The sequence below is a fragment of the Anser brachyrhynchus genome (assembly GCF_964034855.1).
Source record: "Anser brachyrhynchus genome assembly, chromosome: 5".
NCBI lineage: Eukaryota > Metazoa > Chordata > Aves > Anseriformes > Anatidae > Anser > Anser brachyrhynchus.
This window is the reverse complement of record NC_137699.1, coordinates 26,620,175-26,645,567: the sequence shown is the minus strand read 5'-3', so window position 1 is coordinate 26,645,567 and position 25,393 is coordinate 26,620,175. Positions and strand designations below refer to the sequence as shown.

The window sequence follows — 25,393 nt, the reverse complement described above, 5'->3', positions numbered from 1 at the left end:
ATAAGAACTCTTTTCTGAATATTCTCAAGTTTAATTTACTGTGAATACTTACTAAAGAATTATCCTGTAATCATTTGGCATCTTCGAACTAGATTCTGGTCCAGTTTCAATCTGGCATCGAGGTATTGGATTTCATCTAAAGAGTCTTAAATAAGCTGAGCTTTATCTATTTAATGGCAGTACTCATCAAAATGACAAATCAGTAAAAATAAATTGATAACAGCTTCTAAATATAAATATTTGAAAACTGGAAGTAAGGATTTTGTTAGAGAAATTTTTCTCATTTCAGAATATTTAAAACAAACAAAAATTATTGTATACAAGATGGTAACAACTACCTTAAAAACTGGCTGAATAAGCTTGTAGTATTGCGAATGATTCGAGCAGCCTGGGATTCTTCATGCTGACATCTTTGTAAGGTTAGACCATCATCCATATGGCCTTCTTGGTGCAATATAACCTATTGAAAGTCAGTAATTATCAAAACCATGATTTTAAAAACCTTTAGTACTTTTAAATTCTTGTAACATTTATTTCAATATTGTACTGAAAAGAGTAATTGCATATATACTGAGCTACTACGTTGTGCTCACTCTGAATACCTATTTATTAATTAATTACAAATTTGTCAGTTTCACATAAAAGTTATTTGGCGATGACATGACAAGAACTTTCATTATTTCTATATTCTGTCTGTTAGGGAAAGATTGTCACTACCTTAAAGCATCATTCACTAAAGGATTCATACACAAGAAGACTACTGACAAGAAAATCAAGCTGGAGTGACAAACATCATGAAAATTACAATGCAGCTAATGGAGCAACAGCATTTACTAGTAACTCCTGATTCATATAACTGTTCTCTACACATTGTGTTGGATTATTAAGAGAACCAGATGTAAATATCATAGGAACATCAAGCAATAGCAGAGATCTTTCATTGGGTTGTCAACTTTCCCTTTAACTAAATACCTAATTCCACAAAAAAGCTGGCATAATTTTAGACACCACATAAAATAAACCTTGATTGTTGAGTCATTAAAATTCTGTACCACTTTTTAAAGAATAAAATGTGAGTTATCCTACTGCTTTGACCAAAAGTTAAGCTACTGAACTCTCACTGAAAAATATATATTTTTAAGCTTTGAGGTAGTCAAAATTTGCTGGCCAACATCCTAGTGAGCTGAGTAATTCTGTAGGCACTGAATAGGTATGGAAAGAACATAATCAATGTTATACTAATGGTTACTGGCACAAAAGGAAAGGTGATTTACCAATAGCTTTCTTTCATACTGGCATGTAGGTATACCAAAGCACTGTAAGTGATGCTTCTTTGGATACCACAGAATCCATGGAAATATGATGGAGAAGACTAGGAAGACACTTTTAAATGAGTATACTGATAATTTTACCTTAAAGGAGAATAATTTATGTATCAGTCATATTTAGTTCTGTTCAAGCACTTCTTTATATATGGTTATGCTGTGTGTGACTTCGTTAGCTGAAATACCACTGTTCAGTTAACAAAGGGTCTTGAGGTCTCTTAACTGAACAATCACTAAAGAAATCTTGTTCACACACAATTAATAAGAAAACACACATCAATCTGATAATGTTTCCTCAGGTTGTTGTATGTAGCTCTAGATTCTGGAAAGGACCTTACAGGAATGGAAACATTTGAGATAGGATATTAACAGTATCACAACTTGCAAATAACTTTACATTCAACACCACACAGCTGACAAAAGACTTAGTCTTCTTAAATAAGAAGTACATCAGGGAAGAGATGAGTCTGTTAAGGGCCTAATCTCCCCTATTTCTTTGACCAAGAAAAATGTAACTACCAGGATGACTTTGCTCACTGGAAAATGGAAAAAGTACCCTTTAGTTCAGGACAGCATCTGATGTCTCATACAAGATACAAGCTGGTTTTGCTTCTTGCAAAAATAAGGTATTTCTTGATCTTCCTTGGGTACAGAGGCACATTAAAAAAAAATGCAGACCAGCTTGAGAAGTATTATATTGATTGAAAGCAACAATCACCTCACAGAATGATGGTGGAAGATTAATACCAAGATATGACTACACTTTTACTGTAGAAAAATTAATTTGACATGAAATTTAAAGGAGAACATATATCCAAACTTGCTTACAGTCTATTACCTTATTTTGCAGAGGACAAAAAAAAAAAAAAAAGTTTCTTGCCTCCACAGGCATATCAATTACAGGAAGCAAGAAGGTTTGAGTTTTCTTCTGTTAGAAGGCACTTAGCATGAGAGAATTTTCCAGGCGAGGGGGCAACAAAAGATTTAGAGCCTTTGAATGTGAATGAAACACTTTGAAAGGAGAATAAAAGTGACAGGCAATTATGGAGGTTCTTTGGAGCTGCTGAGCAGAAAGCTGGAAAAAAAAAAAAACAACTAAACCTCACAGGTTAACTATTGCAAAATTCTTCCCTGAATATAGAGGAAGAATCTACATACTGCTTTCACAAGAAGCAAAATGGGACTCTGGTGTGACAGAATCCCATAACCAATGCTGGCATGGCAAATGAAGAGAGTATCATTGTGTGTGTAAGTCTCTTAATAAGAAAATACTTAATGACTCTGGCACACAAAGAATTTCCGTGATCAGCCGCGCTGCTGAGAAGAACTGAAGGGAATGGGAACCCACTGCCCTCTTGTGACTATGCATGCTGTAAATGAGATTACACCTTTTACAAGGCATCCAATGTAGTTTATTCTTCAAGAATAAGGTTACCTTAAAGAAAAATACTCTGTCAGTCATGCATACTTTCTAGGACTGCTCTATTAAATAATGCAAAATGCTCACAGAATCACTGACAACATACTGAATAAAGATCATATTTGCTTAAATAAAATTTTAATGTTGAAAAAGTTGAATAAAATAACGGGGAAACATCTTTGGGATTTCCTTGCATTTTCTACAGCTGCAAGGATTATAATTACTTCATAACTTATGATTTTTTGTTATTCTGGATTTCCTACAAGGATCTCTTTTATCATTCATGAGTAACACCATCACATGAAAACACAAATTAAAACCACGATCCTGCTTACTACAACCACTAGTGGGCATGTACAGAAATCCACATCCTTTGTAGATTGACTACTTTTTCTCAGAAAAGCAAGTATTGTCGTAAAAGAAAGTATTTATAATTACCACATTGACAGGAAGGTTAAAAAAAAAAACAAAAAAAACCAACCACCACCACCACCATCAACAACAAGAAAAAAAACAGGATAGACTAAAACTGTTATGCAACTAATATTCATTCTACAAATAACTAATAATTGAAACAAACAAACAAGCAAACAAAAAACATTACCTTTCTTTTCAAGAGACCTAAACGTGCTGATTTAGCATCCTGCGCTTTATAAGTCAACCATAAAGCACTGGCCACATGTTGAACAAAACAGACTGAATCACCGTACTTTATTTCTGGGACTCCCATTCCATCAATATCACGTTTAAGAGTGGAATCCTGTTTTTCTTTTAGCTCCTAGGAACGTAAAATGAAAGTTCATGAAACAAGATAACCCATTGAATTCTACACTGAACAACATTCCAAAATTATGAACTCTGTCAAATTAGTCAGTATCTAACTGATTAAATATCATTTCAAATTTGAAGTAACAGCATTTTCACTGAAATATCAAGTAAAAATCATTACTGTGTAAATATTTATTAAAAAAGATAAATGCTTAAACTGAACTAAATAATTAACCTAACCTAATCAGTCACTAATCGTTGATTTAATTAAGGTCTCAGTTTAGTAGAGTCTGAAGAACTTTATATTATTAAATTTTTCAAATTTTAGCTTAAAAATTAAGAAGAAAAATGTGCAGAAACATATTTTGAAATGTAATTAAAATATTTTTATGCTAGATGATTTTTTGCTTATAACTATCGTATGCAGATAAAAACTTCACTTGGAATGATGCTTCTATATTTCAACAACCAGCAAAGAAAAAATATTACCTTTGCAAATCTGTAACATGTGGTTTTACATTTATTTTATTTATTAATTTATTTATTATTTTTTAAATTTATTTTATTTTTCTACGTTTATCATCTCTGTAAGAGGAAATGGATTCTTTCAAATCTCCATTAAAGCCACTTCAATGCTTGGCTAGAACACCCAGTACAGTTTGTAAGCCCAAGTTTATAAAGAAAGTACATTTTTTTACAATAAAAAAGTTTTCCTTTCAAAACTGAACTCAGCAGGAAATTCTATAATAGCAAATTAGGGATGTGCATGAATGTTTGTGGTTAAACAAAAAAATAAGTAATTAGATTATTTTTTTCCCATTATTCCAAGTCCTCTGATGGACAGAAGTGTAAATTGTTGCTAATTTGTTCCGAAGTAAACAAAACATGTTAGACATTGATATATAGTTTACATTATTGTATGTATAACAGGTTTTCTTATTTCATTATAGTTCAGTGAATGTTTAACATCTGTGGAGTAAAAAGAAATTCTATCATAACCACGCTAATCCACTTCCATTTAAATGGAATTTAGCTGGCATATTTCAACAATATTTTAGCGGAAACAGACAGTATTATAATGCCAAGATGAAGTAGAATGAAATTACAATACATTCCTTGGGGATACCATTACAATATCAAGACAATGTGGAAATTATGTCACATCACGTTTATATGGACTATACTACCACATACACATAAAGATGAACCCTTTCAATACACATGTACAGTAAGGTCATTAAGTAATGAAGAAAACAAGAAAACAGCACAAATTCATTAACTGTCAACAATTAATTACATAGCTTTACATAGCCCCCTGAAGATTAAAGCATTTTTCTCTGTGTCAAAAATCAAGCAATATCAATTAAGCTACTGTTTTTTTAAAGAAAAAGTGATATTGATTCTGAGAGGAGGGGAGGGGAGGGGAGGGGAGGGGAAGGGAGGGGAGGGGATTTTTCAAATTTCAGAATGTTTTTAGGGGTATGAAGGCACTTTAAGCAATAGAGCATAAATTTCTCTTCCTGATGTTTTGTTCTTTGTGCTCTGTCCAGTTTCTCTAGGATTTTAGCCAAGTCATTTGATAGCAGTGTGCAAAGAGAGGGAATGTTTTCTAATAGCCAAAGTATAGTCATAAAAAGATCAATGGGAGTGGAGAGGAATAAAAAAGAATAAAAGTAAGAATTCTTAACTTGATATTTGTACCTATCTTAGCAGCAAAACTCCCAACCTTTTTCTCCTTCAAAGCCCTCTCTTCACAGCCTATTATGTGTCTAACTCCCTGAAGCCATGAATGAATCAAGGTGAAAAAAAAATAAAATCAAATTGAGGGTCTGGAAGATGTCAAAGGAAAAATAGCAACAGCAACAGAAGAAAAAAAAGAACAAATTAACTTGGGGGCAAAGCTGACAAAAATATGCAATGTTCACAAGTAACTTAATATACTAGAAGAAAGACATGATTCAGAAAATGGAAGAATTCCTACTGATGGCAAGTAAGGAATGGCAGTATGAATGGGACAAAGAAATAAAACTCAGCTTTACAATGATTTTTCAAGAGTGTTCTTGAAAAAGCATAGTAAGGAAAGCGTCCTTGATACTTCAAGGGCTTCTTTACCTACTCCTAAAAATGGTTAGACAACCTGACAGCTGAACTCTTACTAAGACTGACCTATGCTCTCAAGTTCAAATTGTATCAAATTATTGCACATTATTATTGTGTTAAAAGTACTGCCATAGGCAGAACCTATTTAACAAAAGTAAAAGACATAAAGTCAACAAATATAAGAGGACTGATACACTGACCTTAAAGTGAACCTGTCTTGCTGGTATGTTTACTATAATTTGTATACCCTACTGTATACGTTTCTGCACACCAGTAGCCAAGAAAATAAAAGAAAAAGGGTAATTTTAGTTTTACCTTCTCCTTTCTTCTCCCATATCAAATAAGTAGAAAAAGTAGTTTAATACAGTATTTGAAAGATTGCAACTTTTTAGTGTACTCAGATGAATAGCTGAATGTTGTAAAATTTATCTGGAATGCATAATATTTTAAGACGACTTTAAAATATTATACCTTTAACATTGAGAAATATATGTAACTATATGCAACAAAGATAATGGAGACATAAAGACAAATTTGTATGGTAACTACATCCATGTGGAGGACCAAACAAACTCATTTCCTGAGTGATATGTCTTCTTGACAGAGTATTACAAAATCTTAGCAGTTTTTAACTACTCACTTCAGAAAAGAAAACTGAGGACCCTCCTTTTTATTTCTGGGAAGCAATGTTTTTTGTGACTGGAAGACTCAACAGGCTTATCAATTCCAAGGAGAAGTTTATGCTTTAAAATGATACAACTTTACTACCATTTTAACACAAATTATGTAAAAACATTCATAACTTACGTGCTTACTTGGAAATGATAACTGTAAAATTTGAACTTACAAATAAATAATTGAACATTTAGCAACTACAGTATGTGAAGGACTCTATAATACTTATCATCTTGTTTCAAAAACTAACTAAATTTATGATAACTACTAAACTATTACGACATCCTAATGCCATCTTGAGCCCCTAAGATAGCTACATGTTGGCAGTAATATTAAAATGATATCAAATCCTTCTGCATGAGTCATCTGTGACTTTTGAATGTGTTAGAATGTTACTTACTCAGACTACACAAATAATTTCTTCATTGTCAGTTGTATATATAATCATGGAAATAAAATATGAAATGTCAAATATTAATTCTGGGCTATGACAGCTTTCAAAGAAACAAACATTTTTAAATATGCTCTTGTTCTTCACTTTGTTTATTCTCAAAGAAATTTAAAGCAGAATCAAGGTTCTGCTCAACAGAGTACACTGAGCCAAGTACTGTGCTGGAATGAGAACATCCCATTTCAAAACAGGATTCCATCTGGTGTATGGAAACTGCTCTCCGTGGTCACAAAGCATTACACTGTTAACTGTTGCCCTACAATATAAAGGTTGACATTTTAAAAGTTTGTCAAAAACAAAGCTCATATTAAAGCCAACAACAGGCATAATTTTGTTGTGTTTTTTTTTTTTTTTAATTTAGTTGGCAGTAATTTGCAGTAAACAGACACGTATTTCATATGCTATTTTCATTCAAATTGGCACCATAAACCAGTATGTTCTCTCAATGTCTCTTTACTGTATTCTTTCACTTTTTTAAAAAGCTCCATTTTACTCTTATTTATGTAAGGATGGAAAACTCTAATTTAAATTTATAATTTAAAGTATCTATTCTGATTTCCAGTGCTGTCTGACAAAAGGAAACAAAACAGTGAAAGTAGGTATTTTATGAATGCTATCATCAAAGGTTTTGAAAAGCAAGGAAAACAAGACTGCTGAAGTAGTATAAAAAATACTGAAGATAAAGGTACACCATTTCAGCAGGAGGGTCTCTATAGCAACTGTTGAAAAAATGAGACTTTAAGGTATGTGTTAAAAAATCCTGGGAAGCCTTGGTATTTGGTATACTCCACTTAGCTCTGCCTATAGGCAAGGAGAATCTCTCTTTTTCTATAAAATCTCTTTTGCTGGCTTCCAAAAAGAAAGAATGGGGAAATAAAATATGTCCTTTTGAATACTGCACAGCAATGTATATTCTGAGCGATCTGGTCTGAATTCAGCGTTAAAACCTACTTGGAAGAGAATCACAGAATGGCCGTGGTTGAAAGGAATCTGAAGATCATGTAGTCCAACCCCCAAGGTTGGACTGGATGACTTCCAAGGTCCCTTCCAACCTGAGTTATTCTATAATTCTAAAGGGCAAACAGCCAGGTATTCCAGCGCATTTAAGGATCTGTACACAGCTGGCTAGGAAGTTATTAGTTATCTTGAAATGTCCTTTAATTCATGTCATATTTGCTCTAAAATGACCTTAAAGGAGGCTATAGCAAGGTGGGAATCTCTCTCTTCTCTCAAGCACTAAATGATAAGAGGAAATGGCCTTAAGTTGCGCCAGGGGAGGTTTAGGACAGATATTAGGAAAAATTTATTCACTGAAAGAGTTGTGAAGTATTGGAACAGGCTACCCAAGGAAGCAGTTGAGTCACCGTCCCTGGAGGTATTCAAAAAAGGTGTAGATGGGGTGCTTAGTGGTATGGTGGACCTGACAGTGCTAGGTTAAAGGTTGGACCAGATGATCTGAGAGGTTTTTCCAATCTAAATGATTTTATGATTTTATGATTCTATCATATTAAGGTACAGCCACATGAAAATACTTCTTGATTGAGGTAATGAACAAGAGAAAACTGTGACAAATGTTTACAAAGAATAATGTACAGAAATTAAAAGATAATCACACTTGCATATATCCAATATAACCATTAGTTCTAAGTTTTTTCCCCCTCAATCTATATGTAATCAGCACTAATTTCTTTAGGTTGGCTCTAAAAGTCAATTCCTTCCTACAGCCCAGATCAATCCTTGGGGCCTAGTCACATCCAAAACTTCACCCTTCTCTCTTCAGGAAGAGTTTTAACCATGCTGTTATCACTGTTTGTTTCTCCCATCTTTGGGAACACTAATGTCTCTATCAACTGGCCAGTGAAATTCTCAGCTGCCTGAGAGTAAACAATTACTCATATTCTTGCCTCAGGCAAAAGCAGATTATCACCTATTGTGAGATACTCTTTTCTATATAGGACAGCAAAAATCTTAAGATGACGAGACACTGAATTATTTCACATAAAAATGTAAATTAGCAACCATATTATGTACAAACGCTATAGAAGGGATGAATGCATTACACAGTCATTACTGACTTCTGCATAATTAATTACTACTGTGCATCACATCAGTCATTTTGGGGATTGTAACGAATTTCACAAATATGCCTTTGAGGCACAACAAGAGTAAGAAAATATATGTTATTTTTTAGTCAGTATAAGAGAAATGATTTATTATATGTTTAAGTATTTATGTGGATGCATATATAAACATAATATATATATACTTTATACATTTATAACATATAGTTTAAAATATTAAGCCAGTGTCCAATTAGGCAGTGAGTACATTAAAACAATTTGAACACACTGTTAAACTAGTAGCTGTGGCATTCCTGGCACACACACCTTTATTAACAGGGTGTCCTGATTCAACAAAAACTGGAAAAAATTACAGCTGTAATAAACGTCCCTGCACAACATCATACATACAACCTACACTGCGTAGCCTTTACACTGCAGGAATAACCCAACATTTATTTGGTGAGCTTCTAGCTATCTAAGACACATTTCCTGATAATTTTTCAATTATTTTGACTGCTTAAAATAAGAATTCTTGGCATACTGTATGCAGTCACGCTAATGAAATAAACATGATTATTTTAAAATGTTAAAATGGAGTATTTGTTTTATTATACTATCTGTCAAGACCCTTAATGATAGATTTTATGTCACACACATCTAACTTCGGAGATTCTCTTTCACCACCTCTCATGGACCATACAGTATTCAAAATCACATAGAACATTTATCTTCTCATATCCAATCAAAGCCATCTATTGTAGCAGCTACAACAACTATTTGTAAGTAATATGAAAAAATGAAAGCATGTAAAAAAATTTCATCTTTGTTATAAAAACCTTTCACTTTCCGGAAAAAAAAGTTATTAACTTTACCAACCTACATATTCATTCTTCATCCCCTCTCTTTTGTACTTTTTTTTTTTTTTTCAGCTGGAAATGATGAAATGAAATGATGAAAAAGCGAGTAAAATGCAATTAGCAGCTCACTAAGTTGCACAGTTTGAAAACATAACATTTAGAAATCACTGACTACTTTTTGCTTGCAATTCACCTATCAGCACACTGCATAAAGAATAAAAAGGGCAGAATTTTGCCCAACTGAACTGAACTGAATTCATTTCAGCTGTGACAGAACTGAAAGGAATGACAGTCTAATGAGAATCTGTCCAACTAAAATGATTCTATGACTACAGAGTCTATGAATTCCATTCTATGAATTCTATGAGTTTCATTTATATTAAATTCACTGTATCTTGTACTGTATTAGCTTTCAATTTATTTTTTTTTAACCTGTCAATAATTTAGTTTACTCTAGAATTTATCTGTCAGTCCTACTGCTCTTCAAGGAAATCTTTACTACTCTCAGTTCAGGGTGTTTACCTTTGCAATTAAATGCATAATCCCTGTCAATTGCTTCAATTTAAAAATTACAAATAATTTATAAAATCATTGAACCAACTCAGATCTAGTATTTGGGTACTCCATATTTATGACAAATTTGCATTAACGTCATTTACCTTTGATGCTCTAAAACAGAAGGCAGTAGATGTTGTATCTGACTTTTCTCTGTCTAACATTACAAGTCCTTCATCATCATTCAGAGCCAAGTACATTCCTGTTGTAATATGTCGAAGACGGAAAGGTTGTCCCCATTTGATGTTACTTCCACTCCAACTAAACATATGAGACATCAAGGAAAAATCTTAATAAAATAAAATAAGGTAAACAAAACTGAAGTGTATTCTGGGCTCTAAAGGACTTTCAGAAAATAGAATACTATATAGAAAATCCTTCCTGCTTTTGATTTAAATACTTGCAACAAAACAGATGCAAAACTGGTAATATGTTTGCAAATAGAACCTTGGAGAGGAGCAATCACTTTAATTTTCTTGTTTCTCTACCCTCTCCCTGTTTTATTAGGATATTACATACAGTGTCTATAAAAAAAAAAACCTACACGCTTTCTGAAAAATAAGAAAGTGTCTATAAAAAAAAAGAAAAGATATTACTGTTTTGATTTCCACACATGCTTCTAAAATTCCAAGTAAAAATAAAAGGTTTTACTTTTGGCCTTGAGTAATGTCTCAAGCAGAAGCACCTCATAGGCAACACTATTTTTAACATGGGAAACAGACAAGAGAAAGCCTTAAAATACTGACATTGCCTGTATAATTGTATCATGGTAGATTGTTTTTTATTACTGACAATGAGCGGGCTAACAGTTATCATATAGCAGGACAAATATAGAGAATTATAAATATAAATAATATAAATAAATTATAAAATTAATTATAAATATAAATAATATAAATTAACTATATAAATATAGAGAAATATAAAAAAATCTATCAATCCCGTTTTGGGGACTGTTCAGTCTGGAGAAGAGGCTCGGGGTGGGGGGATCTTAACATGTATAAATATCTGAAGAAAGGGTGCAAAGAAGACCAAGCCAGGCTCTTTTCAGTGTTGACCACAAGAGACAATAGGCACAAACTGAAACACAGGAGGTTCCGTCTAAACATCAGGAAGCACTTTACTGTGTGGGTGATTGAGCACTGGAACAGGTTGTCCAGAGGGGTTATGGAGTCTTCCTCCTTGGGGATATTCAAAAGCCACCTGGATGTTTCCTGGGAAACCTGCTCTAAGTGCCCCAAGTGGGGTTGGACCAAATGACCAGAGGTTCCTTCCAACCTTAACGACTTCACAATTCTGTGAAATTGCTGTTAATGTAGCAAGGGTTACTGACAAATTCAAAAAATGTCTGTACCTTATTCGAAGCGGTTCTACTCTCCACAAAGACCTTGCTCGAACTCCAGCTCCTCCAGTTTCATAAAGTACTTTCCTATGGGCAAATTCAGAAGATCATCCTCTTGTCTTTGTTTGTAATACTTGGTTTATACAATTTACTCCTCTGTAAACTGTCTAGGACTCACTTTTCCCTAGCTAAAGACGGAGATGAATGGAGAGAAGATTCCTACTCATCAGTGAGAGCGCTATACACAATCCAAATGTCCCAGGTAAATTAGGAATTAAGGCTATTTACATTAATTTACTCTCTCTGAAGTTGATGAAATGCTTTGCCTTCAAAATGGAATTGATAAAACACTGCCTTCAAAGTGGTTGAGAATCTTCTTTTCTTCCTTAGTCATAAAAATGTGTAATTCATATAGTTTCCAAGAGATTAATCTAAATTACTAATGCTCTTAAATACAAACATAATGTTAAAACTAATCATTTACGTTTCCATACATTAATAATAATCTGCATGAATACTACATTGGCAATGTCATTGCTAGTATTACTTCTAACATTCTAACTAAAAGACAAAAATGGTGATAAGAATACAAAAACACTGAATTACAATCCTTACAAAATAAATACTACATACTAAATCCTATACTAGGTTTTAAGAAATCTGGATAAATAGAAAACATGAAATAAACAGATTCAGCCTTTAACATAATCTCATTTACTTGAACTTTTGGCAGTGGGTCAGTGTTATGTTTTAGTGTTGAAACTTAACATTCTACTTAATCATCAAATACAATCTATGGCAAATATATTCTGCAACAATAAAAAATAGGAAATAAACTTTTAATCAAATACTTTAGTTACAACAATAGATTTGAAAGTTTGATGTGTGTTTACATATCTTAGTATATTTTAAGAATTCCTTAACTAAGCAAGTTTAATTTCTTCAGCACTTAACTTGGTGGAATTCATTCTATGCACTATGATCAATAGATTGAATAAAAATAACTTGGAAATAATAATAATTCCTGAGAGTTTAGCTGTAATATTAAAAATATATATACAATTTCGTACGATGTCTTTTTTAGACTTCTTTAGACTGAGATGTCTTATAGACTTAAATCAAATAAAGTATTCTTTTGAAAGTGAAAAGGAAAGAAAATTAAAATCTTTGAAAAGTCTGACATATAACTTGGGAGTGAAGTTTCAGCAGAAGACGCATCTGCTTAATCTTTCCTTATTATGATTTCTGGCATTTCAAAAAAGAATTCACAAAATACAGTGAGAAACTGATATAACATGATTGCCAGTCTTGTAAAGGGCAACTCAACCACAACAAATTCTGGAAAGGAATTTAAGCAATAAATGTATGTTTTTAGGCTACTATCAGCAACATTACTGCTTTTAGAAAACTCTGTTAGAGTGGAGGCATTGCTTTCACAATATGATTGCCAAGCAGTCCTCCATATTTTACTAAATAATGGTTTATTGCACTGTCATTCTACAATAAACTGAAACATTCTGTTACTGGTAGCAAATGCTCAGCAGAAGCTCTAACTGAATAGAAAATCTGTTCACACTGAAAACTAGTATTAGGGGATTACACTATCCCTTTTTTGCTACGCCTGTTTCTTCATTTCAAAGAATATGTGACAGTATCTATGTGTAAACTGTAAGTGTGGAAACAGCTCTCCAGGCAAACAACAATAAGAAAAGAATTTTCTTAATAATTGTAATATAATGCAGCACATTGTTTCATAATTCAAGCAAGACAGAAGGGTTCATACATACAAGCAGAATTATTCTAGGTGCAGAACAAATTGATTCACTAGCTTCTTTCTGGAACTGCAATAAACTTTCGAAAGGGTTCTTCAATTTTTCTTAGGCAGCCTTTTTTTCTATTTGTAAACTTTTCTGTTCATATATTTATTCACTGATACCTAAGGGTGAACCTTTCAGCAATCAGATTACTTGATTCATGCTTATTCCTAAATGTTTTCATCTATTTCTAACAATAAATTTTGTTGTAGCTTTGTCAGAGGTAATAATGGCAATTCATAAAACCTGTTCTGCCCTTTCTCAAATGAGAGAAAGGGCGTGGAAAGATGAAAAAGACAGTTCCAACATTCCTTGCTTAATTAAAACAATCGTAATAGACCACAAACCATAAAGGTGGTTAAACTGAAAAAAAAAAAAAAGGATAATGTAGAATTAAAAATTACCGTTATCATAACTTGGTTAAGGTTAAGAATTTTCAAATTCTAATTTGGTGATTCAGAAAGTATTTTGTTTACACTTCAGAGAGTAAAAAATAAACAAACATCTGTTTCTAATAGTACAGTAGAGAAAGGTTTTCAATATTAAGCAAAAGTTCTCTGTGCCCTGCATTTCAGGACAAGACCTATAGTATTATCCATTTCATTATCCATTAAGGAGGTTACACAAATTCTGGTGCCTGGATTACAATTATTACTGAAATAATATGAAAATCTTTCTTACATATATTTAAGTCCTGTGAATAGGACTAATCCACTTTAGCATATAGGGAAGCTGGACCTTCTATTGTGATTATTTATCTAAAAAAATGCGAAGCAAGGGAATTTAAAATCTGCTTTTCTGATATGGCAAACTTCTCTGAATACTGTATGTGCATACATAAAAATATCACAGCAGTCTGTTCTAAATAAAAGTACTATTCTGAAATGCAGAATTTTAACTGGGTTTCAGATTGACATTTTTTTTTCCTTTTTCAATAGTTACCAGGAAAAAAAAATCTGCCTAGCATTATTCTCATGCAACTATTGGACATGGAACTCAATTTGTGAAATGAAACCTGTGTTTTTTTCTTATCTGAGCAAGTGTTTCTACAACCTTTCATCTAGTGAGAACACTGGTATATCTGATACTCTGCTTCTTGATTAACACCAATATATTGGAAGAATCCATATATTAAAACAAAGTAAATTTGAGTATGACAAACCATTTGCATACAGTATCTTTGTAAGAATATGGACTTGTAGATCTGCATCTGTGCATTATGTAGGAGTCACATTTAAGAACAAGTATGCAATTTCAAAAATTTCAAAATGACTGCATGATAACAGTAAGAATATAAATTTATAAATCTCTCATTGTAAAGGTATTAGCATTTCTTATACATCTCATCCTCCATGTTCCTGATACTCTAAAAGCTAAACACAAGAAAACAACATAAACTAGCAATCAATTCATCTTAATTTCCAAACTCAACACTGAATACATAATAACTGCCTCGAGTTTTTCTTTTCAACTTTTGCTCTAGATCCTCTTTGGTCCCATTTGCCTCACTGATGTTACTCTTATGATGGCTGACTCTAATGACATTTTCCCTAGACAAGTTCAAAATTAATAATTCATTTCCATTCTGACATCTTCCATTTCTTCTTGGCTCAACTCAACCACGCCTCCTCTGTATCCTGACTCAGCTACCATCAATATTCCTCTGTTCACTTATTATACTTCTTAAATTCATATATTGTTTAATTACTCTAACTCTTTTTCGGCTTTTTCTATCTGAATCACTATAGTATCCTTAGTGGCCTCATCTTATGCTAACAAAACTGCAAGTAGAAAATTTCTGGTTTTTTTCATAACAGCATCCACATAACATTTTCTTCAGCTTCTCCTTCATCCCATCCATCTCTTCATCTTATTCTGATTTTTTTTTGCAAAACCTTCCTTTCTGATGTATAATAAGACCATCCCTTGCATTTTTACTTGGCCTACAAAAAAAAGGGTTACTTTGCAGAGGACTGTCCCTATGTGAATTGTAAGAATTATTCTTTAAAGAAACCTACAGAAAATTAAATATCTCTTCTATGAAAAGAGAAATAATCAATGTTGCATAACTTAGGCAGCTTATTTAATAGTATTACTGGAATGCACGGAAATAATTACACAAAGAGATGAAATTAAAGAACACTGTTTTCTAACAGCTCTCTCTCTCTCTTATTCCTAGAGCTCTTTGTTTGCTTTTCATGTATTAATTTGTTTTTGTATAATATAAATTTGATTCCTACAACTATGATCCAGTACAAACTTGGCCTTATGTCTATTACACAGCTCACAAATTCAAAAGGATAGAATGAGTCCAAATCAATTTGAGCACACTACATCATTACTGAACACTATAAAATGATCAATTGAGCATTCACGGTATCCTCTTATTTTAGGATATATAAGGAATAGGATATATACGAATATAACTACATAGATTTAATTCAGAAAAATAAACAATTTTAATTTTACCCTTTTATTTACGTTGTTTTCAAAAAATGGAAACAGGTCTTCCATTAAGGCAGTAACAGCACACACCAAGAAAAACAGTAAGAGCAAAAGGACTTTACAATTATTTTTGATTTTTTAGCTATATCTGACTTGTGGATAAATTACATCAGAAGCAACATACAGTATTTTTGAGCATATTGAAAAGGCTTGGCACCTATTCTAATCTCATTAAGACTGGGTGATCAAAATATTAGTCTGAATATGACATTGATGTATCCATAACCTAGCATTTTCACTAGTGTTATGCTTTTATACTAGGGGTGCACAATTAACATTTTACACTCAGTGCAAACTTTCTACCTTTTTTGTACATATACATAGGAAGAGAGAAGAAGCAGAAAAAAATCATCTGCAAATGAAGTCCTCTAACATTCAGTTTGGGTGTGGAGACCTTTTTTACTTGACAGAAATGCAAAATTGGAAAATTTAGCTGAGAAGTTTACTTAACTTGTCATTTGTGTTACCATATTACCTAAAGCATAAGTGATTTGCCACAACAGGTACAGAGAACTTGTTTCTTCAATATGATCTTTAATGTTGTTTTTTGTATATCAAAATGATTAGTTTGCTGTGTTTTTGATTATCAGCAAAATGTTAAGTCAAATCCTAGTAATAATAAATCATCACTATATATTGAAGTTGTAGTTTGAAGTTTAATACAAAAGAGATTTTATACAATTTAATTATCTTACTGTATTAATCAAATGTGATTAATAAGAGCAGTACCTTGTAAAAATGTGCAATATATAAAATATTAAAGATATATGAGAGTCTGAGCCTTCAGAGATTTTCCTAGGGTGTGTTTTTTTTTCTTCTATTACCATTTTCCCCACTAATGTTTGTTTACCTCAGCTTATAGTAGTACACATTAAAGATAAACAACATAACAAGCTGCAATCTTGGTGGAATTCAACTACTTCAATTTCAGCAATACAGGAACTTATGACTGATTTTCTATTTAGCAGGTCTCTCAACATCTTGTAACTATGTCACTGCCTAATTGAAGATAACTATCAAGAGAGTTTAACCTATTTAACTCATCTAATCTCAAATTCAACTGTCAATCAACAATCTACACTTTTTTTTTGAGAGAAGAAAGTGTATAAAAATGCATCACTACTCACTTCTGCTGTGAATCATTCTGATCTGTAGATGGAATTGTCAAACACTCATCATGGCCATGGAAAAAACGTACTACATGCCCACCAAGAAGATACCCTGCAGAAGAATCACATTCCCTCATTAGTTTAAATATTGCCCATATAAAAATATCACCATCAAAAAAATAACAATAAAAAAAAGACCTGGTTCCTAGGTGAAATCTGTCTTCAAAATTTTCATTTTTCAGTGAAATAAAACAAATAGAACAAACTTGAATAGCAAAAGAATATTATTTTTTGTATTTTTTTCAGTTAGAAATATTTCTTCTGTAAATGCAAATAACAAGAAAGCAATTTCTTAACATTTAAAAATCAAATTAGAATTCTGGGACAGGAAAGGAAAATGAAAAAATCTACAACAATTACTGTTTTGAAAATTGAATCGTTTAAGTCAAATCAAACATATAACACCACAGCTTCCTCCCCCTTAATAAAATTAAAATGTTGACAATACAAAATAATTTGGTGAGTTCGTGAGGTTGTTCTGACATTTATAACTTGTGTCAGAATCAAAACTGCACAGCAGTAGCTGGAGATAGAGGACAGAACAACACTTACCAGTTCTGAAAATTAAGCTTAATGGAAGCTAACTTTCCAAGCCATTTAACACAAAGACTATAGGTCAAAATGAGGCACTTTGCCTCAGAGAAAAAAAAGAGAAATAATGGTGTAGGAGGAGAATGATTCATCAGACCCCAGTCCAAACTGTTCTGACCTTCTAAGTGAAACTAATGCCCTTTAAAAGAACAAATATTTAAAGGAGGAAGGATAGAATGAAACTTTTATATTGTGATGTCGATTCAACAGAAATTTGTAAATTAGAAAAATGGTTACTGGCAATTATCCTGTTGCCAATTAATACAAGGGTCAAAGTAAAGAAAGAACGTGAAGAAACTATGCTTCCCTGATATCTATGTTCCATCACAAGTATTTCAAAAATAACAAAAAGTCTGTTACGTGACTTGCAGCTCAAGTGTAGGCTTAGGAAAATCCACTTTCTCAAAGTCTGCCCATTCAAGCTGAGCTAGGCTGCTAAGTTTAAGATATGATCACCCTTCATTTAGGTCATTTTGAGAAGTATATATACAGCTAACATAAAAAGTTGGGAAAAAACTGACACACAGAAAACCCACCTCTATGCTTACCCCACTCTATCCCTTTTTTTTTATTAATTACGTGATTTTGGATTATGTGACCAATAGCTACTGGGCTATACGGTACTAGGGTTCCAAGACCAGCACAAAGGGCCATCAAGATCATTAGGAGACTGAAGCATCTCTCCTAAGAAGAAAGGCTGAGATAGCTTGGCCTCTTTGACCTGGAGAAGAAAAGGCTCACAGGATCTCATCAATGAATAAAAATACCTGAGGCAAGAGTGTAAAGATGACTGAGCCAGTGGTATAAAGGTGACAGAGACAGTGTAAAGATGACAGTGTTGGGACAAGATGCAATGGGCACAAACTGAAATACAGGCAAATCCATCTGAACATCAGGAAACACTTCGTCACTGTGCGGGTGACTGAGCACTCACACAGGTTGTCCAGAGAAGTTGTGGAGTCTCCATCTTTGGAGATATTCAAAAGCTACCTGGACAAGGGCCTGGACAAGCTGCTTTAGGTGGCCCTGCTTGAGTAGGTATTGGATCAGATGGTCTCCAGAGGTCCCCTCCAACCTCAACCATTCTGTGATTATGTACACACAAAATTTTGCTGACAAATCCCTACTATTACAAAGATATGAAATATGCCACTGATCTTCCATGATCTCTCTGTGTAGCGCATTATGTTTGTCTTCCATTACAAGTTTTTAATTTTATTGTAGGATGGCTTTTCTGTTTGCTTGGTTTTGTTTTGCCCTGGGAAGCCTGAGAACACAGAGACTTTTCCAGGGTTAACCTCTGTTCTATTTACGATCCATGGTGGCAAGGGACCAGACGACCATTTATAAATACATGGATTCAGCATAATACACTTCTCACAGTGGAAAGCTACGTATTACAAGCCAAATCCATGTCTCATATGCTCTTAAAATGAAAACCTACAAACACTGAGACAAACTTCTTATAGGCCTATACACAGGTATACTGTGGTATTCTGTACTATGCCTTACAACCTAAGGAAAGAAAATCCAACGTTATTTAAAACCATTTGGGCTTAGAAGGTCCTCACTATAATTCAGATAACTGTGGTGACAGTTATTCTTTAGCACTGGGGTATTTTATGTCTGTCAAGACTTAGTATAGCAATATGGGAATGCAATATACTAAATGTCTTTTCAAGGTCCCTTATAGTTCCATTTTCCCTATGATCCTGTACATTATTATATCATAAGTGATTAGTTTGAGGATTTTAGCCAAGTGATACAGAATGAACCTGACTTAGACATTTACCATTCATGAATGTGGAAAGCTGATAGTTTGAACAGAGAACAGCAGAGGTAAAGTACAATGTTTGTTATCATCATGTCACTAATATGATTTCTGCAATTTAAAGCTACACTAGCTCCTCTGCCCTTAGAGTATAAGGCATATCATAACCTCGAACAATTTTTCTGTGCTAGTCCTTAGACTATCTGGATGGGAAAATGCCAATATTCCAAATTTACAGTGTGCATGCAAAAGTAAGAGGGTAGTATAGAAGTCATTTTGACTTTTTAAACCAGATTTGATAACAAATCTGTTTGGGCCTTTCATATCACTGTTGAATTAATGTTTTATTTCTCAAAAACTAACTATTCATTTTTATCTTTTCAATTTTTATTTTATTTACTTCAAAATTGTGCTTGGATGAACTTATATATTGGTTTCTTTCAGAAACTGTTTCAATGACCTTCAGAATTGATCCTTTACTTTTCCCTGTTACTTCAGGAATCTCTTAGGAATGCTTCACATATTTTCTTATGGCTAAAAGTTAGAAAGAATATTAAAAAAAAAAGTACTGATTTTTCTATGTCTTATGCTGTGCATATTATTTTGATCTAGTTTTGCTAAAAATCCACTATTCTCTGTGTTACTTAGTATTATAAACTCCCTGAGAATATTCAGACTTGGATGACTTTTCTGCAAGTTTGCACCAGTCTGTCTTAGTGACAGAGCATGGCACTGAAATAAAGAGTAACATTGACTGAATGAGCTTTTCATTACAGAACAAGGTGTTTCTCAAACAGAATAAGGTGATGTTTTTCAAACATGATCGAGAAACGCAGTCAAGCACCAAGAGAATAATCTTGCCCATGTGGTGTGGGATTTAAGGCTGATTAAGAGGACATATTTAGATAGCTCATTTTCAGTGGCTATTAGAGAAAGACACTAAGGAAGCATGGCTGTAAGATCCAGAAAGGATATTGAGGAGGTATCTTTAAAAAACACGATGAGAAGTTTGAAAATAGGAACTATGAGAAACTTGTTTTCCATTTTGCATGTACCTTATCTTTCTTATCTTCTCTCATGATACATGGTATTTGAAAATCATCTACAAAATTTTAGTTTACTGTCTTTAGTTATTCTGTAGACCCTATTCCCTGGTATTAAACTGAAGTCTATAAACTCATGAGTTGATCTCTTGGTCCTCATTTTTCATGCAGGTTTTTATGCTTTGTAAATGCAGAGTTACCTTATTTATTTTAGCTTTTCTTCAGTTAATTCAGCTGAAGTATCTGTATTTTCCCATTTTCCCTTCCATTACTTTTCTCTCCTATGCTCATTTTCTGTACTTTAACAAGCTCTTCAGATTGATGTTCTAAGGTGCTTTTTTCATTCAGTCTTTATGAAAAATGATACAAAGTCATCTAAACTATATAATCTTCTAAATAAATAAACCACCAAACCTTCTGTAATATTGCTTCCTGAGCATGTAGGATGTACATTCCAAAGCGTCTGCATAAAGGAGGCATCCACCTGAATACTTCCATTTGACATGGAGAGATGCTAAAACAAGAAGACAGTAACAGGAAACAGTGAAATCTGTGCTTAAAAAATATTGAATATATTCCTTTCCCAACCAGACAGGAATACATAATAAGTAGAAATACATAATAAAGTAGAAATACATACATTCTTTAAAAATTACTAGCAACCGTTTTAAAATGATCTCTTTTCTAAAACCTTATCAGCACACTACAGCTGCAGCTTAGACATCTTCCACAGTTTACAGAAATACAAACTTCCCAAGATTCAGAATGCAGAAGGATAAAAGCATGCAAACAATCTTGCTCTATGGGAAAGAAAACCTTTCACTGAGAAAAAAATAAATGCATTAAATCTAGGCATCATTTTTCTATATCAGAAAAAAAATTCACTTGTAAGAATCCCAACACCTTTCCCCAGCAGTCTGTATTTTCCCACCATGTGGTTCACTTGCTAAATAAACAAACCTACCAGGTATCTTTCAGAAGACACACTGACCAGGATAAGATCATCACCTATTCGAACTTTTTCTCCTTCTGACCTTTGTTTAGATGCAGGGTGTATTGTCCACCAGCATGCTTCACCTAAAAGACAGAGATATTTTATCAAGGGTATATAAAACAGACAGTTCCCAAGAAATATGAGGATATTTTTGTACAGCACTGACATAACATAATAAAGAATCGTGTCTTATAAGACATTCACTTTATAAAGCCACCTCATTCCCTTTTTCAATGCATTAATATTTTCCCTTTTTTCTTGAAACTTTCTGGCAACAGATCTTTGCAATCACTGAAACTGGTATTTCCTGTTGCATGTTTTGTTAAGCTACTAACCACTTACAAAACAAAGCAAAATCCCTACTTCAATTCTCTCACAGCCAGTAAATTGCTGCGCAGTACCTTGGTCTCAATTATCACCTTTTCTGTCTTCTTTTGCTTAATGTTCATATTTCTATTCAAAATCTCCTGTATCGCTTCCACTCTATGCTACAATTATGTTGCAGAATTGAAACAAATACTCCGTAACTGTACAATATTGCTGCACTACAAACATCAGTTCTGGAAGTAGTTCCATTAGCACTACAAACAATATAATTACACAATAGCCAAGTCTAAACTGACAATTACAGAGCTTTTCCTATACATTAAATATAAGATTCCAGATTTTTTTGTGTACGTACACACACACACACCAATTCTGGGAAGATTACCTAATTTGTTCCACAGTTTCACATATCTCAGTGTTAAGACCCTGATGCAAAAAGTTGAATACAGCTTTCTCAATGGGTAATGCAAATTGGGAGAAAATTAAACAAAGTTGGTAACATAATACAAAGTGCAAAAAGCTATTTAATCAACTTATAAATTTCATGTAAAACCTTCTTAAAATAAACTTTGAAGATTATAAAAATAATTATAAAGAATAATAAACAAAAGTTACATCCCATTACCAATAAAGGTATCTGACAACTACAGGCACACATTAAAAACTTCATGGGCACAAGCAGACACATGCACAATAACTTTGAAAAAAAAAACAACAGTGGAATTACGAAGATGGGTTTCACTGGAACTATTTTCAGAGTGAGAGAACACAGATTCCTTACAAAGACACTTTTACATTCTTATGCAAAGCCAGTTCAGTTAATTTACTGAAAGCCATAAATACTGACCAGTTATCATTACTGACAGTCATCATTTACTTTCAGTTAGTTCTAATTTACACATAAACATTACATTCACAAGCTTACAGTAACATTAATTACAATGCCTCTTCTAAAACCAGACATGTGAGACGTTTTCCTTCAAAAATAACTTGCCATACCTGCTGCATTTTCTCTCAGTCCCACATCAAATGCAAGTTTATCTGTCTGGGATCTTGATGACGTTAAACAAGTCAAATACTGCAAAACAGTGAAGTTATTGAAAACAAAAATCAACACAAAAATTAACACACATGCCAAATTAATACTACATTCACATTACCCCATCTTACTATCAGCCTGTGCTTTTTTTTTTTTTTAATTAAAGAAGTTAAGCATGGTGTTATTTGTAAATAAGCTTTCTCTGACTTCCTTAAAACATCCAAATCCTTTTTCAATTTGCACATATTTGTGTTGTGCAATAGAACTCTTCCATTTCAAAGTTTCACAGAGTTTATGAGATAGGAACAGGCAAACATCTTATTATAGCCTTGCTGTAATAAGTTTGCAGTGTGAGAACATATCAAGCATACCAAAGGGCAGTAATAATACAAACAACTCTGGTAAGTCAAGACAATCACAATTTTTATGGTTCATAAACAAAAGTAACAGAGATTAAAGACTAATGTAGAGTCTTCTAGTACAAGAAAAATGAGGGAGAACACTTTCTTCACCTCTAACCTCTTCAACCTCTATTAGTTATACTTGCATGGGCAGTATAAGTCAGAGATCCAAAACAGTTAAAATTTTCCAGTTGAACAACACAGTGAAACAACATTTATACAAGCTAGCACATTTTTGAACACAGGCTCTGGCAACTATGCTAATCTAAAAGGAACAACTAATCTTGTGAAATATGATGGAAAATCAACACATATCATGACAAATTCATTTGTAATAGCAGCAACCTGCTAACAGAATGATCATTGAAATGGATTCCTGAAGGACACAATTAATTGATAAAGGAGCTTTTCAGCTAAATTTCTGAGTGAAATAGATTTGAACAATCTGAATTTAAAACATAAGGGCCACTTCCATGGCACTGAGAAACCATAAGCTATTCATTATTTTTTTTTTAATCTAGTGTAGAAAAGGATTTATAAAGAACAGTTCTGAATTCATATATTTATTTTGATTTCAAAAACATTTACTTATGAGTTCTGTGCTACCGATTACTGTGCAAGTGCTCTTTTGCTTACCATTTCACTGAACGAATGTCGAAGTAGTATAGCATGACCATATAGCAGGGTTCTGTGACCACCTTGAGCAGCCTACAGAACATGACAGAAAAGGTCAGAACTCCAATGCACTGTATGCACTACAATCAGATTTATATAACAATGTGAAGAGTTATTACAGTTTAAGTATTAAGTAACAATATTCAAGCAAATTATCAAATGCATATGCTGGGCAAAAATCATAATAATGAAGTAGTAACAACACCACCTAAATATCTGTCAATAAAATAAATGATCTTGGCCACAGACTGTTATTGTGACCTAATTTTTATTACAATTAAATAAAAACACAACATTTTTAAAAAGTATTTGAAATGAAACAAGGTAATACTTACCTTTTTTATAAACTTCTCGGAGGCATTAAAAAATATAAAAAATAAGTATATGTACACACAAATAAATTACAATCTGAAAGAAGAAAAACACACCTACTGCCCAAAGTAGTTTAAGTATATACGAAGGACATCTACTTGCTAGGATTAGTGCAAGCATTTATTAGATTCATTACAGCAACTGCATCCATGATGTCAACCAAGCATGATTATTAATTTTTGCACTCTACAGGTACCTTAAAAGAGGCTGTAGAGAGGTGGGGGTTGGTCTATTCTCCCACGTGCCTGGTGACAGGACAAGGGGGAATGGGCTAAAGTTGCGCCAGGGGAGGTTTAGGTTGGATATTAGGAAGAACTTCTTTACTGAAAGGGTTGTTAGGCATTGGAATGGGCTGCCCAGGGAGGTGGTTGAGTCGCCATCCCTGGAGGTCTTTAAAAGACGTTTAGATGTTGAGCTTAGTGATATGGTTTAGTGAAGGACTTGTTAGTGTTAGGTCAGAGGTTGGACTCGGTGATCTTGGAGGTCTCTTCCAACCTAGATGATTCTGTGATTCTGTGATTCAAATATGGAAATTTATGACAAGATCAGAGAGGGCAAAACTGGATTTCCCATATGATTCCTTTAGTCAGAGAATTTAATACACATCTTCTGAGACTTTCTCAATCACCAGAAGAAAATAAATTCCAATGGAAGAATCTTAAAAAGAAAGTTACCTACTGAAAAACAGACATCAAGCTTTATAGGCTTTCAAGTCTGCCTCTCTCAGCCTTTTTCTTCATCTACATCTTATCTGCTAATTATTTATAAGTAACGAGCCAATTCAAATTTGAATAAGTAACATGACCAAAAGATTAATTTACCAATTTATTGTGGTGTTTTCCACTGAAACTAAGATTTATTTTTTTTTAGATCCACAATCTCAGATTGTATGAAGCAAGACTTTAGGAATGTGATCTCTAAATTTTGCACAACCAAAGACTAATGTTAATACTAATACTACTATGGTGGCTAACATTATATTTCATTTTTCATCTCTCAGTCCAGATCATAACATTTGTGTGAGCTAAGTCCTGAGTAATAATGAAAGGTCAAACATCAGGATCCTGGATAGCAAGTTAGAAAGTACTGATTTAAGAATGTTTAACGTCTCACACAATTTCTAGGTTGCTCACACA

The 25,393-nt window shown here is 33.2% G+C and overlaps 1 protein-coding gene across 1 annotated transcript in view; it reads right to left on the bottom strand.

The window, feature by feature from the left end:
- Positions 1 to 25,393, bottom strand: part of RYR3 (ryanodine receptor 3) — a 243,221-nt gene that overhangs the window by 148,718 nt on the left and 69,110 nt on the right. The window contains exons 6-14 of the mRNA XM_080595279.1: positions 23,847 to 23,918; positions 22,770 to 22,848; positions 21,414 to 21,526; positions 20,864 to 20,963; positions 17,003 to 17,096; positions 11,569 to 11,643; positions 10,319 to 10,475; positions 3,350 to 3,523; positions 339 to 460 (exon numbers count right to left, since the gene is read on the bottom strand). Of these exons, the coding sequence (XP_080451405.1) occupies positions 339 to 460; positions 3,350 to 3,523; positions 10,319 to 10,475; positions 11,569 to 11,643; positions 17,003 to 17,096; positions 20,864 to 20,963; positions 21,414 to 21,526; positions 22,770 to 22,848; positions 23,847 to 23,918 (986 nt within the window). The remainder of the gene's footprint in view (positions 1 to 338; positions 461 to 3,349; positions 3,524 to 10,318; positions 10,476 to 11,568; positions 11,644 to 17,002; positions 17,097 to 20,863; positions 20,964 to 21,413; positions 21,527 to 22,769; positions 22,849 to 23,846; positions 23,919 to 25,393) is intronic.